The 18,121-nt window shown below is 40.4% G+C and overlaps 2 protein-coding genes across 7 annotated transcripts in view; one reads left to right on the top strand and one right to left on the bottom strand.

Annotated features, from left to right (window-relative positions):
- Positions 1–1,965: 1,965 nt before the first annotated feature.
- LOC135324759 (protein-lysine 6-oxidase-like) lies at positions 1,966–16,619 on the bottom strand. Its single transcript, XM_064501644.1, has 7 exons — positions 15,176–16,619; positions 14,703–14,811; positions 13,255–13,392; positions 10,772–10,928; positions 7,810–7,905; positions 7,534–7,649; positions 1,966–5,919 (listed from the first exon to the last, which is right to left on the bottom strand). The coding sequence occupies exons 1-7, from the start codon at positions 15,900–15,902 to the stop codon at positions 5,913–5,915; spliced, it is 1,350 nt and encodes a 449-aa protein (XP_064357714.1). The 5' UTR covers positions 15,903–16,619; the 3' UTR covers positions 1,966–5,912.
- LOC135323547 (uncharacterized) overlaps positions 14,810–18,121 on the top strand; it is a 31,261-nt gene continuing 27,949 nt past the window's right edge. For 4 of the 6 annotated variants that reach the window (XM_064501648.1, XM_064501647.1, XM_064501646.1 and 1 more), the window contains exon 1: positions 14,810–15,097. In XM_064501648.1, the coding sequence (XP_064357718.1) occupies positions 14,859–15,097 (239 nt within the window). In that variant the 5' untranslated portion in view covers positions 14,810–14,858. Of the gene's footprint in view, positions 15,098–16,500; positions 18,025–18,121 lie in introns of those variants that run through there. The other 2 variants (XR_010386027.1, XM_064501649.1) reach the window with 2 other exon arrangements.

Below are 18,121 nucleotides of genomic sequence, written 5' to 3'. Positions count from 1 at the left end.
TAATTGTAGAATGATGCTACCTAATTTTGTGATATGAGGCAAGTGATTTGATGTGAACACAAGCTCCAGAATGAGACCCAGACAGTGGATGTTTGGAAACTAGGGGATTACTTGCTTTTCAATAAATTAGAATATAGTTTCTGCATTAATTGTATACACATATATTAATTGTTTTGACTGCATTGTTCTATTTATGTGGATTCCCATTCAGAGTGAGCTTTGAGCTCTAGGACTAGCACTTAATTTTTTAAATTAGTTTGAAGCTCCTAGCTCTAGAATATATTGGAATAATTTTGTTAAATTATAGAAACATCATCACAGTATTGCTTAAATCTGAAATAATTCTGCGTTTGTTTTATTAATTTTGAAAGATAAGTAGCACAATGACAAAAAAGTATTATCTGAAGGTAGGAGCGCTATAGTCAATATTTCCGAAATGTTTGAAAATCTGCTACTTAAAGGAACATTTCAGTGTTTTTAACTATGTTCTTCTGTCTTAATCCCTCAGTGAAGGGAACAGAAATACTTCACGCTTCAGTCTATTTAATCAATGGAGCGTACAGATTGGAGAAGGCAGCAAAATACTGATTTGTATTCAGAAAGTGTAAATCACGAAGGATAAACTGTTTATGGAGGAACTGTTAAATGTGTTAAGCAATTGTCTAAATTACACAGACTTTCTAACATAGCTTAAACTTCATTTCCATGAGAGTAATGTTTTTGGAGCAGAAATTCTGAAATTGGTTTCTAAGTGCCTGTTTCTACAAAGACAAATTTGGTAAGGTAATCTTTAACAACATGGTATGTATCCAGATGAACCACCAGTCATTCTATTATGCCTTCACTGTTAAGCCTTAGTTGAGGGGAAACTTATCATCCATTGCAACTTTTTACTTTCTTTTTTGTTTCTAAGTTGGTATGAAATTTTTTTCCCGAGACCAAGTCAGAATTACAGAATAATAAATACTGTGAGCCGTATTAATCACATGGCCCCACAAACAGGGGGCCAGTTTAGCTAGCAGACAAATCTGTCTTTCATTCCCTCTGTTGTTGTTTTTTTTAATGTGCTAAAAGTAACTCATGTCTATAGCACTGTGTTTGATAGTAACTGTGAAGACAGGTAAGACATCAAAAATTAGCTTAATGAAGTATCTCGTGTGTAAAGACGAGAAGAAAAATCCAAGAGAGAGTCAGCCATTTGGTTCATGCTTTCCTTTCTGAATAAGGACTGCTTTTAAACCACAGTTTTCCTGTTAGAAAACATTTCCCCAAAAGCTCTTGTTAAAGGAAGAAAAGCAGAAATGCTTCATATAAAAAGAGAGAGACTTGTTTGTTTTTCTTGGTATTTGCCATCATGGATACTATGAAATCTCTACCAAGGCTGGATTTTAATAACATCATGTTGAAGAGCAATTTTTACTACTATTTTGCATGAAATGGCTGATACTTTCACAAAAACACTGAAAAGTCTTCTGCCTAATTACCTAAACTGAACCTGCTCTGTACTGTTGTTCTAATATCTATTTTCCGAGAATGTGGTGTTTACAATCACTTACGTGCAAGCACTTGATATTCCTTTTTCTTGCATATGTCAATAAGTGTTTTATTTTAGACAAAGACCTTTTGAGACAAAGGTTTAGCAAAAATATGGGAAACTAAGTTTAAGAAAAACAGAGGCTTCTCTTATAACTGAATTCCTGCCCTTTTGGCACTTAAACACAATTATTAAACAAACATCCTGCATTTGTGCTGATTTCCAATACAGTCTAACTCAAGTCAACAGACTTTGGCTAAGGCAAACTACTGGACATTTCTTACTCTGAGACCCACCTTTCAATTAATACTTGTCAAATGACCATCTTTCCCATTTCTGTACAGATATACACACACAACTTTGAGGTTTTTTCATTGAGACATGGATCTGGCTTCTTATAAAGTCCTACAATAAATACAATACTTTGACAATTTGAACACTTGAAACATTTTATTCAAGTCATTTTCACATAAACTTGCAACCATAATACGGGCATGTAACACAAGAATATGAAAGTGCAATGAAGAATACAAAGCTAGTGTCTGAATATTATAAATAAGAGCTCTTCAGATAAAGATGCAAAGTTTTTGAAATTAAGACTCTTGGAAGAAAAGTGAAGGAAATAATGAAAACCTTTCAAAAAGTTGCAAAAAACAAGTGGCATTTCACTGTATCTGTAGCATTTAGTTGCATAATAGAAACCTCTCAATAGCATAGTCTTCAGTTTTAATTCAAGTTAAAATATTTCAGCACCTTCTAGAATTTGGAGAATATGAAAATGCCATATTGGCATAAATGTGAGACACAGGATAAACCACCTTTCAATGTCTCATTTATGAAATTTGCCCTGCTGGTTTGAATAAGTACAATATAAACCATGTATGAATGACGAAGAGGGTACCCTTGGTGTTTGCACCCCTTCAATGCTGCATAGTAAACTCTGGAGCAGACAGAAAATGAACAGGCTTTTACTAACATAAAAACATCATCTACACAATATGTTGGTTCAACTGGTGACCAATCTGTCATTTTTGTTACACTTTTGTCTAGAAATATGCAAATATCAAATGTATTTCAGGATTTAAAAAAATATAACAAAGCCCTTCTGTAATAAGTCTGGTGTTCAGAATATTCCTTATGTGCATTTTTTATCAAAAGATCTGAAATGTGGGAGGTAATTGCTTCACGCACATTTTTAGCAGTTTGGCCTTTCAAAGGAAATTAGACTGTAAGACAGCAATTTTGTACTGGAATGTTCACAAAATGCAAGTCTGATACTGCTCCCACTTAGACCAAATGGCAAGATCCCTTTCATAGACAATAGGAACAAGCCCTATGCCTGGTAAAAAAGGATTTCAAAATAGCATTTTCTTTATTAAAAAAAAAAAAAAAAAACCAAAAACTTTTATCAAAACAGTTTTGATAAAAGTTTTTCAACAAAAATGCAAGTAATCTCTTAAATATGATTTCAGTATGAAAAAAGTAAGTTAAGGTGTCTGGGTCAAAACTTCAGAGCCAAATTATTGAAAATACTGGTTGGCACTCTGTTATTTAGAAATGCTTCCTCATGTGCTATATAATCAACTCTGACTTTTCCTGCATTTACTGTAGCTCAGTAGGGGAAGTTAAAGACACATTTCTGCATTTTTAATTCTAAAACCCCTGGTTTTTATCTCTTAAATAGATGGTCCATGTTACCTTAAGCAATTTTGTGCTATTTTGTACATTGGTGTCATGTTGCTTAACACACCTTTCGAAATTTGTACAGTATCTTGCTAAGGAAAAGAACATCTTTGTAGCTACAACATCCCACAAATGCCAATGCATTGACAGGCAGTAGATGTCACTCACCTAGAACAGAGCTCCCCCAGTAATGCAGTTCATCTTATTCCCATGTACTGTGCCTCAGCAGTTTTCTAAAGCTACTGGTGTCCAACACTCTCAAATCAGGCTGTTCCCATTGGAAGGACTAAGTCCGATATTACAGCTTACTCCACCTACGCAGCTGCTTGTGCTCCTCTGATCCTTACAGACTTCAGTGGAGTTCTGTGGGCAGTTGAAGTATAGGCACATGAACAGGTTACTGCCTTGTAAGCTGTAGCGGAAATTCAATTTCTGCTGGCTGCTCTGTGGCCAGTTAGTGTTCTCTTACCCCATGCTTGCTGTCAGGCACAAGGTGAGCATGTGTGTGAGCTCTCACCAGGAAGCAGTCTGTGCTCACAGCCTGGTTTGCGCTACAGTAATTTCTGGGTCTGTTGCCCAAGCTGCCGCCAGGACTTTCATGGCAACTTTGACCGAAGTTTCTAGAAGGGTGACAACTGAAAATGCACTTTCATCCCTCAAACCTTTTCATCTTAAAAAGCCTTTGGGCTGAGATTTCAGAAGTCTGAACTCATAACAAACCCTCATTTTGCAGCTGCATATAATAAATTGGTTTCTAATCCAGTTTTCAAATATCACTCCTGTTAGGTGCCCATACTGATAGTTGGTTACTAAAATGGATCTCTGAACAAACAAGAGGGGACCTGCAGGTATAAACTGTATCCATTCTGTACCCACATCTGCCCTTGGGTAGTAAGCACTGGGTTGCTGGTTCTTAGATTCTGTTTCTTTAGGTATACTTTCTAGTTGTGCAAGTTTGTAGCATTGTTATAACTGAGATGGAAGTATTTAATAATCATGAAATAAACTTAAATACACATTGTAAAGAACAAGCTGATCCTTCAAAGATGTTGAATTAAACAAATTAAACTTGTAGGGTTCTATTGCATAAAATACTTTAGACAAATATTGCCTAAAGTATTCTCAGAAGTGATAACAAAGCCTCTCCATATTCCTCAGATTTTTTCATCATATAATCAATATATCAATCAACTATAATCAATAGCACATTAAAAAAAAAACCCCTAAATTGGAGCTTTGTTTAATTTGGTGTTTTGAACTGCCAATTAAACATAACCAATATCAATCAATTATTTGTAAGCCACTTTGTTTCAAAAGTAAATCCTTCATTTTAAATGATCTGTAATCTTCTGAAAAAAAACACCAGATCTTCTTGTGATATGTTATTTCACAGTTTAAGAACAAAATCACAGCTATTTTAGCTTACAGCAGGGTGCACTGCAAAAGCAAAATAATTTGGGGAATGGGGGGGTGGGATGGGGTGGGGTGGTATATCCAGCACCAGTAAGTAATTTGGGCTGAGGTTTTTCCCCTTAAGAATGTTGTATTTGGTTCCTGAACAGCCTAGGTAGGATATGTTAAATATACTTACTTTTGTTCTCCCTCTATATATAGTATATTTTCCACTTCATTGTTTGAATGCTCAGATATGCATTTTAAAAGTCAAGTACAGTACTTAAAGGGGAAGCAGGTAGTAGGCTTTTTCACAATAAAAATTTCATGTTAGAGATTCTGATCTGTTTGTGGTGCCACCTGAGTTAGTTGCCTGCATTATTTTAATGGTTAACCTGTTCAAGTTGGTTGCTTTTCCAGAGATGACTACATCAGGGACTCTTCTTCGTCTCTTCTAAGAGCCCCATTTCTTCTTGACAGGTATTTATTTTAATTGCCATTATGTGTGCAGAAATCTTTTTAAAAAAAAGCCCCACCTTGAAAAATCTGTCCAACATAAAAAGGTGGATCAGTTCTTTAATTTGGTTGCCAAAGATAAAAAGGCTTCTTTCAAAAACCCATCTGTGTTTGATTTGAGGAAAAAAAAAAAGAAAAAGTAAAACTTCTAATGTATTAAAAATGTAAACATAACTTTTCTCATAGGGGTATAACTAATAGATATCTATTTCTCTGCTATATTTTAATATCCCTTGAAAACTGAACATACTTTTCTCATTCATATCAATGTGTCCTAGTGAGTTTTATTTTAATGGCATTGTAGCATTACTCTCAAATTTTCATTCTGGTATTTTCTGAGATAGTTGGCATTATACTTCCTATCATGTTTTACTTAATGCATTTTACATGAAGTTTTGCTACCTTTTTAGAATATGTTCAACTCATTCAGCAGTAATATTCTGACTGAAGTCTATTGTCACCCGAACTCCAAATTTTCAGGAGTTAAGAAATGCTCATGTTTCTATGAATGAGTCAGATTTTCAAAATAAAAAAAAATCTGTGCATGAATCACCAGTTCCACACATTTCAATAGTTTAAAAAGGAATGCCAATTCAAATGCTTAAAATCCAGTTACAGGTTTTGTTGAGAAGCAGCTGAAGTGCTTCAAAATCACATAAGGTACGTGGGTGTATGCATGTATGTTCTGTAGTTTTGCTTCTATAGTGTTTACATCCTATTGAAGTTTACATAATGATACTTCAGTTCAAAACACTTGGCACTGCTCATCCATTTTCTTGCATCTTTCTTAATATCTGTTTAAAAAAAAAAAAGTTATCGACATGACCAGATAAATACAAAATAAAAACACTTGTTAACTGTCCCTTTTCAACTTGAAGATGCAGCTTAACAAAAGATAAAAGGAATTTTGTGTCTTCCCACCTGCACAAATATATTTGGTTACATTTATAGAGGTAAAATGGGGAGGCTGTAAGTTAAAGGAATGAAGCATAAGATTTCTCTTCAACCTGAATATGAGTGAATAGGTGTTCATGGAAGTACCAGCTAAGTCAGTCCTGTCCTGTTAGAGAAATGCTTTAAAAGCTACTTCTCACAGGTCTGCCAAAAATGAGTGCTCAGGACCTGCAGAACACTGTCGCTGTCTTTGTTTCCTACAAGCACAACCAACATAAACTGAGAACAAGTAGAGGATTATGCTGAAGCCATTTAACTTGTTGCATTTATGACCTAAGTGTGATTATAAATACAGTTCTCAACCCAGGAGTGAAAAAATGTTTCTCATTTTAGCCTCATTTAATCACTGGTATCCTAATACAAAGTGAGGAATGAACACCTTAAAGGCTAAGTAAGCGATGTTCTCATTAATGCAGTATAATTGTTTAATGCTGTTATAGCAGCAGCTCTACAATTCATTCATTTTACTCTTCATTCACGGCTCTAGAATATATCATACAGGGATCTGTACACAATGTATCATTTGTTGTGCCATTCAGATGAAACAATTTAATAAATATTTTGTATGAGTAATTATATATTATCCTGGGAACTGCTTACCTCTGTGTTACAAATGACTTGCTTTTTTGCATGTGTGCTTCACAGCTACTGAACTACAGTAGGCTGAGAGTATGAACACTTATTTAATGTAAATTTGCCCTTTTGGAGAGAAAAAGAGACAGACAGGCACAGCTGTGTCATTGTTTAAACATTTGAAGAGCTAAGGGGAAACTGTAAATGGAGTGTATCTGGAAGAACTGTTCCAGGAAGGATGGCTGCTGTGGCAGAAGCAGCAAAGTAACATATATGTGTGGGTTCTTATGAAATGTTTTAAGAACCCTGTCACTGTCTGCTTAACAGTTCTGTGTGGATTCTATAAATGGATATTGAAAGAGCACAGGAAGGTTTCAGGACAAATACAAAGAAGACTTGAGCCAGAGGTAAAATCTGGGAGCTCAGACAGCAGCAGCAGTTTTGAAAGTGCTATATATTCTGATAGCAAGATTGCAAGAGCAAAATTTTCCAGCAAAGACTTTTGGTAAGAGTCCTGCACTGACTGAAGGATAAACTCTGGAAACTTATGATCATTTTTCAAGCCTAAATAATTTCAAAAATTCAGTGTTAGACTTACAGAAATAGTTTAATTACCAGAGGTAAGGATTTGAAAGCTATGCAATTATCAGCAAAGTAACTGTTCCCATCCTTCCTGCCATAAACAGACCTTTGAAAAGTACCATCTGTATTTCTAATTAATACACTAGATCCTTCAACTCACAAAATGATATAGTAAAGAAACCAGTATCACTAGAATTCATAGTGGAAGTTATTTTTCAATCTCTAAGCTTTATAAATCTGTTTGTCAGTCTTAGTATTATGAATATAAAACAGTAGCAAAGAAAAAGGAATGTACTTACGGTGAAATTGTACAGCCAGAGGCATATGCATGGTGGCCAGTATAGCGTATATCGCAGCGTACTATATTGTTGGAGTAATCAGACTCAGGTACCAAATAGCTGGGGTTTACACTGACCTTGAGGAGAGAAGGCATAGTGGTGTTTATTTCTAAATTTGAGTTGATAACATACCAAAACACTTCAAAAGGTATGATTGCTTCTTAAAAAAATAAAATTAAAAAAAAAATACCCAATCTTCTCCCCCCCCCCCCCGCCAAAAAACCCCCAAACCATTACCTTCAGAATGTAATTTCCAGGTTTTACATCTGTAATATCAATCCACTGGCAATCTATATCAGCATTGTAAGTGTCATAGCAGCCAGGGCTCAGTCCCTTAAAAATGAAGTTAGATAGATATCAAAGAATTTTTAGGGATAGTAACATTCCAGAAGTTAATAACACTGAAATACACTTAACCATCACAGTATTTCACTAAGAAAAATTACCTGAGGGAATAAGGCTGTTTTTCTTGGCATTTTATTTGGATATCTCAACTGGAATACCTAACTCTGACATAACATTTTTAGAGACACCACTTTATTACTGCTACATAAAAAACAGCTATACTATTGTTAGCTGTATATCTGTGAGATATCTGTATTTATTTGCTGTTTAGAGTCAAAAAATACTTTAGAAATACTTTATTCTGAAAAGCTCTTGCAGCACTCTGAGAAGTGTTTAGGTGTGTCTAGTTTCTACTCTCCTCTAAACTAGACTTCTGGTGAGTGGGAGACCATCCAGTCAGTCTAGTTGTGTGACTAGTATAGTGCAGTGCAGGAATGGTTATTTGGCCGGGTATCCCAAGCAGTAGGAATGGGAGCAGAAGAGACTGAGCTATACCGTGAAAGCATTTTGTGGTTTTCTAAGACTGAGTTTTGATGCTATCCCACCTGCCCAAATAAAAAAAAGAGTCAAAATTATCCCAGGTCAAAAGATGCTTCTTCATGGAAAATAAAAAAAAAAAATCATTTTCCAACACAAAAAGAACTAGATATTTAAAAATCTGTTTACTGCTAAGCTTCTATAAAACTTAATTTTCTGTATTTTATTATCATTTAGGGTATAGTACCCTTTTTATGCAAATATTGTTGATAGTATAACCTGCTCTTATTTACAAAAGGTGAGGGGATCTTTCCAAAGTAAAACAGAATCTGAGCAAAGGCAGGACCTAAATCTCTGCAAATCTCCAGTAAATAGCTTTGGTGGTTCTTTAGTATGAACTTGATCACCAGTGTTGGAACCTGTCATTATCCTTAGGAGTAATGCAACTTTTTGCCCTAGATGTACTCTGCTGAAGTGCTTTCTTTGAAAAGGAAAATTGTGAAATTCAAGAGCTAATTTCACATTTAGTTTCATAGGGGTTCTGTTCAGGCAAATACAGACTTTGAAAAGCTTCAAGAAATGATACAAGAATCCTGAGAGAACTTAAAATGTAGCTTTTCTTCCAGATATATCTTTTCTGAAAACTTCCTTGCTGTTAGGAACATTAAAACCAATTCCATACACAAGTGTACCAGTGGTTCAAATCTGGTCTCCTTAAACCATGTCTGATATAGCTGGCTTTAGGCAAAGCCAGTATGTTCTGATAACACACAGAGTGCACAAAACAAAGTCCTGCAGGAATTCCCTCCTGACCCAGCTGGTGATCAGCTCAGACTCTCTTATATGTGCCAAGTCTGAGGCTGGAGGAAAGCTTTACAGTCCAATTACAAACCCCTGAAATATGGGCTTCCAGTGGAAATGCTGACACAGCTGTGATTCTAGTGACACACATACTCCAGCTGTAAAATATGTATGTTGTTTAGTTAGATGTCATAGTCTACACAAGGGAGAAAAGATATTTTTAAAACCTCTTCAAAGCATTGTAGATCATTCATTATATTTAAAATTCAAGTGTGGACATGTCAGCCAATGGAGCATAGCTGGCATTTCTCTGCGATAAAATAACTACCTACTAGATTAAAAACTGCGGAATAAGGGATACAAATTTATGTATAAGTATGGCTATACTGAGTTAGACCACAGGTCCATCAAGTCAATGTCGTGTCCCTGACAGCGGTCAGTAGCAAATGCTTGAGGAAAAAGAACATAAGAAATGGGATGTGTAATGTCTTTTACCCAGGCAAATTCCTTCCATCAGGCATTTAATAGTTTCTGAGAGAGAGAATGCCTTCAGATTATTGCATTTAATGGCCTCTATTACTCTAAATTGGAACCCATGTATATATTTTTGGTCTCTGCAACATCCTGTGGCAAGTTTAACACTTTACTTGTGTATGACAAAAGCACTCCTCTGTTTTAAAGCTATTATATGATATTCTTTTGGATACTGTTAAATTCTTGTACTGTAAGAAATAGTAAATTTTCAGCAATTTCCTTTTGCCATCCAAGACCATTCAAGATTTGGTATTATTTCCCTATTTTTCCAAATGAAATTATCATTTTCTATGAAATCTCCTAGTGTGGTAGCCATACCACCTTCCTAATCATCCTTGTTCTCTGGGGTGGGGGGTGTTACTGTAACCTTTTTGAGATGTAGTGACCAGAACCGTATGTAATATTCAGGGCGAAATTCTATCACAAGTTTGTATGGTATCATAATGACACATTCCAGTTTTTATCTATTCCTTTAATAAGCCCTAACATCTTGCTGTTCATTTGTATATGACTAATAATGATGTTCACATGGCCCCTGTTCTCTTTAATGGCCTTCTATACATGCATGCAACAGCGCTACAGATTTCCTGCATTGGACTGCCACCCAGTAGCTCTAGGTATTAAGGGAATTCAGCACCTTGCAGCCTCATGCTCTGAGAGGGAGAGAATACTAGCTATGAACTCTGGGAACAGCTAAGGGCATCAACAAGCAGCTTGAGGAGGTAGATGACCAAAACCACTTCTTTACTCAGTCTAGAGCTCCCTTTAGCTTGCTTGTCTAGTCCTATAACTATAAACAGCAAGAACCTGTGGTGTGTTTAGGTCAGCTAGCAGTGACTCCAGATTGAGAGTCCTAAGATGCCCACATTTAGCAGTCCCTGGGTTGATCATAATCCTCCAAGTTGTTACCCTGGCCTTTGTGATGGAGAAATTCAGAGCCATTTAGGGCAGCAGATGATTTAGCCTGCATTGGTATAGAAAGATACCTGAGACTAAACTCAAAGGGAAAAAGAAACTTGTTTATCTCTGAACCACCTCTTACCTGCGTATGTGCAGTACATGCATATCGTCTGTAATAGCCATAATCACAGGAGGTATCTTCCAGACAGAAACTTGCTTTGTGTCCTTCAGCAACTTTTCTATGTGAGCTTGCATCCAGCAAGTCATAGTGGCTGAATTCATCCATGCTGTGATAATGTCTGTGAGACCATGGATACATTATTAAGGATGGATCAAATGTTAGCAATGTCATTTTGTTATGTTCCTATCTGTTTCACCTTCCAACAGATCTGGCCAAACTTTATTACGCAGAACTGATGTGTTAGTGTATTTTCCTCTTACAGACCATTCAGTTAAGTTTTATTTTCATTATTCTAATTTTCAGGGACTATAAAAATGCTGTCTGCTATAAAAAAAAAAAAAAGTAGCAGGTTTTAATTTGTTGAGGGAAAGACTATGTGATAGCATACTTTTCTCAAAATTTCCCCATCTCTCTCTTTTACAATAACAATAGCATTAAGTAATTCATATTTGAATTGTATATCTTAAGCTTTGCCTTTGGGAAGAGTTTGACTAGGAATGTTTACCTTGCATGCTATAAATTCCAGTGAAGTTTGCTATTGTTGGTTATTTTCCTATTTCCATGGTCCTCAATACATATAACATTCATAATATTAGTGAAAACAAATTCTGCATGAAGAAATCAGCCTCTGTGTACTGACCTTACAGATCTCTTTAGCTTATTGTTACTATTAAGAACTAATGGAAACTGAATAGTGATGTTATTTTTTGTAATCTGTACTTAATGTGATCTCATTACTTCAAAAGTGTATATACTTTCAGCCTGGGCTGAGAGATGTACTTTTCTAGCTCTCATACATAATAAGTTCTAGCTTTTACTGTGAAGCTGAACAGCTGTTACTCTTAAAATTTTACTTTTTCCAAGTGGAAGAGTAAATTTGTACTACCTCAGTACCTTGTCTGTGCAGCATTTGACAACTGTCGATTATGAACACTATGTGCCCAGTAAGTATATGAAAAAGATGTAATTAAATAGAATTCAGTCATACTCTTTTAAGAGAAGCATGTAAGTCTCACAAGTTTACAAGACCAGATCACTAAGAATGGTCCACTGAAGATGATGACTAACACTGAAATCTGGTGGCTGGCTAAACTAATTGATAGTTATAGTTCATTTCCAAATGGGCTTGTTTCAGTGTCATGGAAATGAGCATGAGAAATGGATTTTTTGTTGTTGTTGTTGGCAATGTGTTTTCTGTCCAAGAACTGAATTAGCATCACAGATGCTTTACATCTGGATAGTTATAGCTGGGCTATAGTGGCCGAGTAAGAAAGTGCTTGCTTTATAAACAGAAAATTTCAATTTCTCTCCATCTATTTTATCTGCTATCATCTTTGTAAGCACCAGGTAGAGTTTGCAGGGTGGTGGGGGAGGGTTAACTAAAGCATTTGTAGAGACTTTTTTGTTTGTTTGATTTGGTTTTAGCTCTCTGATCCTTACAAGATTTAAGCTAGTAATATCATCCTTTCTTTGAAAGGATTTGTTTGAATGATGGCGATTTTTCATCTGAGTTTGATTACAACCCTATAAACTTAAAATCCCTGATGCTTGAAGGGGAAAATATTCCATTGACTCCAGCAGGCTTTAGACCAAGCCCATGTTACATATTTGTTTCTACAGTAGAGTGATGCTAAATGATCACTTATGCACCTGTGACATCAGGATAATATTTTCAGTAAGTTGGAAATAAGGTAAGCTTTCTAATATTTTACAATTGGTCTTGCTATGAAATAGCTAAACTTAGAGCTAAACTGCAAACTCTTACATGCAAAGTTTCACAAATGCTACAAGTTTACAGTGTTACCTGCTCCCAAAATGTTGCAAATGTTCTCCTATGTTTGTCTTGCCTTGTTTCCAGAAATTTTGCCTTTCAAGAGCAATATTGCTATGTGGAAATATCATATGATATGGATATTGATAATGAGGTCAATCAACTCAATATCTTCTCTTTCCTATATTGATCAGAATGTTGCTTGTCAAGACTAACCCACAAAAGGTAGGTCAAGAAGTATGGTTCCATGTTTAAAATGATGTTTTATAGGGAACAAGTTAGTAAGTATACATTTTGGGGCCTACACAGTAATTTTAACACACTGGGATTTTTATTTACTGGTTCCACTTAAATGTAACCGAATAGTAATCTATATAAAATACCATTAAAGGGAGATGGTGCCTTTGTCAAAACCAACTTGAGATTTCTATTTATACAAAATTTTACTTGTTAGACTCTTATGTTTATAGATAAATTTCATATCATCCATTTGATGTATGTAGCTATATAAAGAGTAATTACCACTACCATAAAATGGATGAGCCAGTAAAATCCTAAGGTTTCCCTGCTTCTTCCCCCACTTCACTGCAGGTCTAGAACATGTCACATTATAATTGACAATTTGCTAGTGAAAAAAATAATTAGAAGGTACCATACTGGGCATTTCACTCACTGGTGACAGCTGTGCCACTCCCATGAATATCGGGGTCTGCTTGGTAGGAAATCTGATGTGCCTTGATTTTTCACTCTTTGGGGGAATCTCAGGAGCACGCGATTATCGTAGTCTCTAACATCTGCTCGGTAAGCTGAACTATAGTAATGCAAAAAAGAGGCATAAGTATATGCAAAAAAACACTTTAAAAATTTATATTGTTTCAGAAGTAACTGGTAGGATAGATCTCTTAAGTAGCCCAAGGAGACCCTTTAATCTCAAATGTTAAAGACGCACAAGAATTCCACATGATGTGTTCAGAAGTGCCTGGTATCAGACCAAGAATTGAGTAAGATTCAGATCTGCTTCTAATAATGTAAACAGGAGTTTGATCACTGACTCTTTGGCTCTAGCTCTTATGCAGAACCGCTGCTTAGCTGTAAAATTACTCTGGTACCAAAAAAGCAATTCCACTAGTTGCTATAAAACAAAATAACTTATTGTGTGATCTCATACCCACAAACTGTTTGTTTCTGTTGTAGTATAAAAAAACATTTCCCAGGCTTATCCTATTTTACATAGCTATAAACTACAGTCCTTTAAATATTAGAATATTTTAATCAATTGGTATCTCAGTCAACAAGAACATTTCAAATAGTTTTTAAAGTTAACATAAAATATGCTATTTCTTATGCCCTTTTTTCTTGCTGAAGCAAACTAACAAGAGCATGACCCTAGAAACAATCTGACATCAATTTATGATGCTGGTAAATAAACAAATCTGTTTTGCATGATAAGGTATCATACAAGTAAAAATGGTTAAAACAGCCATGGCTGATTTCATTCCAAACAAAACAGGAAAAATCCTTCTTTGCCAAGTGGATAGGACCTAACTTGATAGCAAAGCTGTTATTTCAAGCTCTTAAAAGGCTTTGAAAATACTTTTCAGATAGATTTTAGTCTTTAGGAGACATTATGATGCATATGCCGAGAAACAATTAGTGTATGTGCCCAGAAACAATTTTAATAGTAACTTGTGCTGGTTGAGAATATGTTTTTAAAAAATAGAGCAGAATGTGATTTGTTAGGCATAGAGGGGGAAGATGAAAATGACCAGATTCAAGTGGGGTTTTGGGGACCGCCATTTTGCCTAATTCAGATGTGTTCCAATGAGCCTGGTGATAGAGATGTGCAGTATAATTTCTTAAAAAGTGTAGTTTCTTAAAAGCATCTTTAGTTTTTCTCTCTAATATGGCCATATCTATTCTTGTATGCACACTCTGTCAAAACAGATGGCAAAACGTGCATATAAGAAAAGACTTAGGAAAGGGTTACAAACTGGGGTGTTTTGTCAGGCCCTCTAGTCTCGCTTTTCTCCACTGTTCTTTCTCTGCATCTTCAGGTACTTCAGGGTGCGTGCAGACACAAGCGCCCCCAGCAAAAAAGGGAAGAGCCCAGGCAATGCCTACCTTGCGAGGCAGTTCTCCTCGGCTGCGCATCTCAAGTTATACATAGACATCCTCTGGACGTATGTGGACGCCTGGATGTAATAGGGATCCGGGACTAAGTCAGGGAGACCTGCAGTTCATCAAACCAACCACAGAACAGCAAGATCAACCCGGGACATGTCTGCACATACTTGGTTTCACTCCCACTCTGGGAGCCGCTGTCCTGCCATGGACCCCTGCCCCATACGCCTCGGGTTTTACCCCAAAGCCGCCCCACGAGCACCGCAGCTCCAGCAGGAGCCCGCAGCGCGCCGCGGGCGGCAGGGCCGGGCCAGGCCGGGCAGCCGGGGGCTCCCGCGGCAGCCGGGGGCTGTGGCGGCCGCGGCGCGCCGCGCGGCCCCTGACGCAGCCCATCGGTATGCGCGGCGCTGGCGCCGGCTCCGCCGCGTCGCGGGGCAGCGGGCGGGAGGGGCGCGGGCGCGGGGGGCTCTTACCATACTGGAAGTAGCCGGTGCCGTAGCCGGGTCTGTACCTGCTGCCCTGGCGCGGCCTCTCGTAGGTGTCGTAGTAGTTGTAATAGGGGTTATCGTCCGTGTACTTGTAGGGGTTGTAGGGGTCGTCGCCTACCATGACATCTTCCCGGCCGGGCCTGAAGTTGCTGAGGGGCGGCGGGCTGCCGCCGCCGGCGCTGCTCCGGTTGCTGCCGGGGCCGCCGGTGGGAGCGCTGGGCCGCGACGCCCCCGAGGAGGGGCTCCGGCCCGCGGCGGCCCCCGAGCCCCGCGGCGCCGAGGCGGCGGCGCCGCGGCTGCCGCTGGGCGGCTGGTAGCCGGCCTGGAACCAGTGGCGAGCGCCGGAGCCGCGGCCGGCGGCGGCGGCGGTGGTGGTGGCGGCGGCCTGGGGCTGCGCGGCGGCGGCTCCTCGGGCGGCGGCGGCGGCCCGGCGCGGCAAGGTGCCGTTGTTTCGGAGCAGCAGGATGGGGCTGGCCGCCGCGTCGGCCGCCTGCCTGCGCCGGGGCGGCTGGTACTCGGCGCCGAGGCTGAGCAGGCTGTACACCTGCCCGTTGTTCTCCCACTGGATCCGCTGCCTCCAGACGGCGGGCGGCGGCGGCGGGGGGTCGCGGCGCGGCGGCGGCGGCTGCTGGCAGCCGGCGGGCCGCAGGCAGCTCCAATAGATACACGCGTGGAGCTGGGCGAGCAGGAGCCCCGGCGGCGCGAAATGCATCTTCTTCTTCTTCCTCCCCGGTATCCGCGGGGGAGGGGGGCAGAGAAAAAAGGACGAAAAGGGGGAGAAAGAGGAGGGGGGGGGCGCCTTCCTGCGCGGGGGGAGGGGGCCGGCCGCGCGTGCAGGGGGAAGGGGCGGGAAAGGGGGCTCAGGCTGGGCTGCCCCCGGGCGCTGCCATGAGGGGCTCCGCGGGCCGCCGGGAAGCAACGGGAAGCCCGGCGAAGGGGAGGGAGGCGAGATCGGCTTTTCTTCTCCCCGGTATTTATAGGCGAGGGGATGCGAATAGGAGCCGGAGCAAACAATCAGCCTCTCATCTTCCTCCGGCTCGTGCTGGTGTCTGGAGTGAGGGAAGGAGGAGGAGGAGAGACGAGGGACTTTAAACTTTCTGGCACATTTGCAAAGTTACACAAGCCCTTCTGGCTGGCTGCTCCCCCGCTATTTGTTCACGTAATGCGACTGCAAACGTGCGGCCCTGACGGTTCCCCCACGGCTGCCCCCGGCCCTCGGCACCGGCCGGGCCAGGCCCGCCGCGCGCGGGGGCGGCCCGAGGCGGAGGGGGCAATAACGGGCGCCGCGGGCCGTTGGGCTCCCCCCCCCCCCCGCGCCGCCCCCCCGCGCCGCCGCGCGCGCGCAGGCCGTTGGGCGCGCTCAGACGCGCGGAGGCTGCCAGGCCGCGGGGCAGCGCCAAAGTATGCCGTGGGGCAACGCCAAAGTATGCAAAGGAAAAATGCTATTAGCTCATCAGCGCTGGAGAGGCTGGAAACGGGGCGGTGGGGAGGGGGGCGTTCGCAAGGAAGGAAACATGTTTCTGGAAAAATGTGCTGGCCTGCACATCTCACAGCCTGGAGCGCCTGCCGGGGACCTTCGTTTAGCGTCGAGTAACAGTCAGTCTCCCTTAATGACCTTTTAATTAGGAGAAAACCTTCATCAAATAAACTCTTGACTATTGACTTTTGGTTTTCTGTGTATGAGTCACACGAGAAATACACTACCAGCGCTCCTCTCAGAGTAGGTTTTCATTGAAAAATGAAATTTCGCATGGGAGAGACTTAGCCCTCACTAGAACAAATAAACTTGGCTGGGAGAGCGTCTCCCCAAAACTATGCTTGGAGCAGAGTGGCAGGTTGTGATCTGAAATGTGGCTCTCTTCCTTCCTGCTATTACAAGAGTTCATAAATGCTCTGTTTTGATAAGTCTGATCACCCAGCGAGGCAAACAAATTAAGATCCATGGATTTCAGCCAGAAATCCTTATGGGTGTATTTTTCCAAGGGCTGTTTGCTTATGAATCCTTGCAAAGGAATGGAGGAGAATACAAAAGTACTGCTTCACCACAAGTTTGACGACAGCGAGGATTTTTCATATGCAACCCTGTGAAACCTTACCGTTGTAGGCTGGAAATTTTTATCCTACTCAGTGTGTTCAAAGCACCTTCCTGATGCAGCCAGGTTTCAGAGGTCAGGTTAACAGTCCAAGTGATACTGGCTCTGCAGATATCTGCCCTTGCAGTCTAGTGATCTTGATATAGTTCTCTTGAAAAAAAGTTATTGCAGTTTAGTTATGTATTACTCGAAATGGAATACACTTAGTAATCAAAATCCTGCAAAACGCAGTCCTGCAGCAAAGGATTGTGATGCTGATTTAAACTGCTATCTGATTAGCAGTAGTAGTAGTACTTCATTTTAAAGTCGCTCTTTGTAGCCTCTGAAATCGGTGGTCCTGTCTTGGGTCTTAAAGTTACCACGTGGACAAGTGGGTTAGAAGCTAAGACTGGGGGCTGGGGTAGGCTGCTCCCAGAGCCACACTCTGCTTACTCTGCTGTGCATCTCAGGAGAGCTGTACTGCAGACAAGTGTGCAGCCTAGTGGACTTACTTAAGCACTGTTCACATCCTTGCAGTCATCCAGATGATCTAACGGTTAACATCGCTGGGAAATCAATGGTTTCCCTAAACATTCCCGAGCTGGAGAACACTCTGAGAAGCATGGGAAGGTATGCACCCAAGAAAGTGTAGTCTTCTTACTTGGAATACTCCAGCTGGCTGATATGCACGTCCGTTATCACTGCTAGCGAGCACTGGGCTGGCAGGGAGCATCTGCTGGACTGGGCCCCCAAAGGGAACAAGTAAGCAGTCACTTCTGACACGCAGGGGCCAATACTCCAGTTGGTACACTGCTGGGTAGCCCACTGCAGAGATTTTGGGGTTTGGATTTTCTTATTC

This window comes from Dromaius novaehollandiae, chromosome Z, assembly GCF_036370855.1.
Source record: "Dromaius novaehollandiae isolate bDroNov1 chromosome Z, bDroNov1.hap1, whole genome shotgun sequence".
NCBI lineage: Eukaryota > Metazoa > Chordata > Aves > Casuariiformes > Dromaiidae > Dromaius > Dromaius novaehollandiae.
Note: the sequence above shows the minus strand (reverse complement) of the source record. Positions and strands in the feature narration are given on the sequence as shown.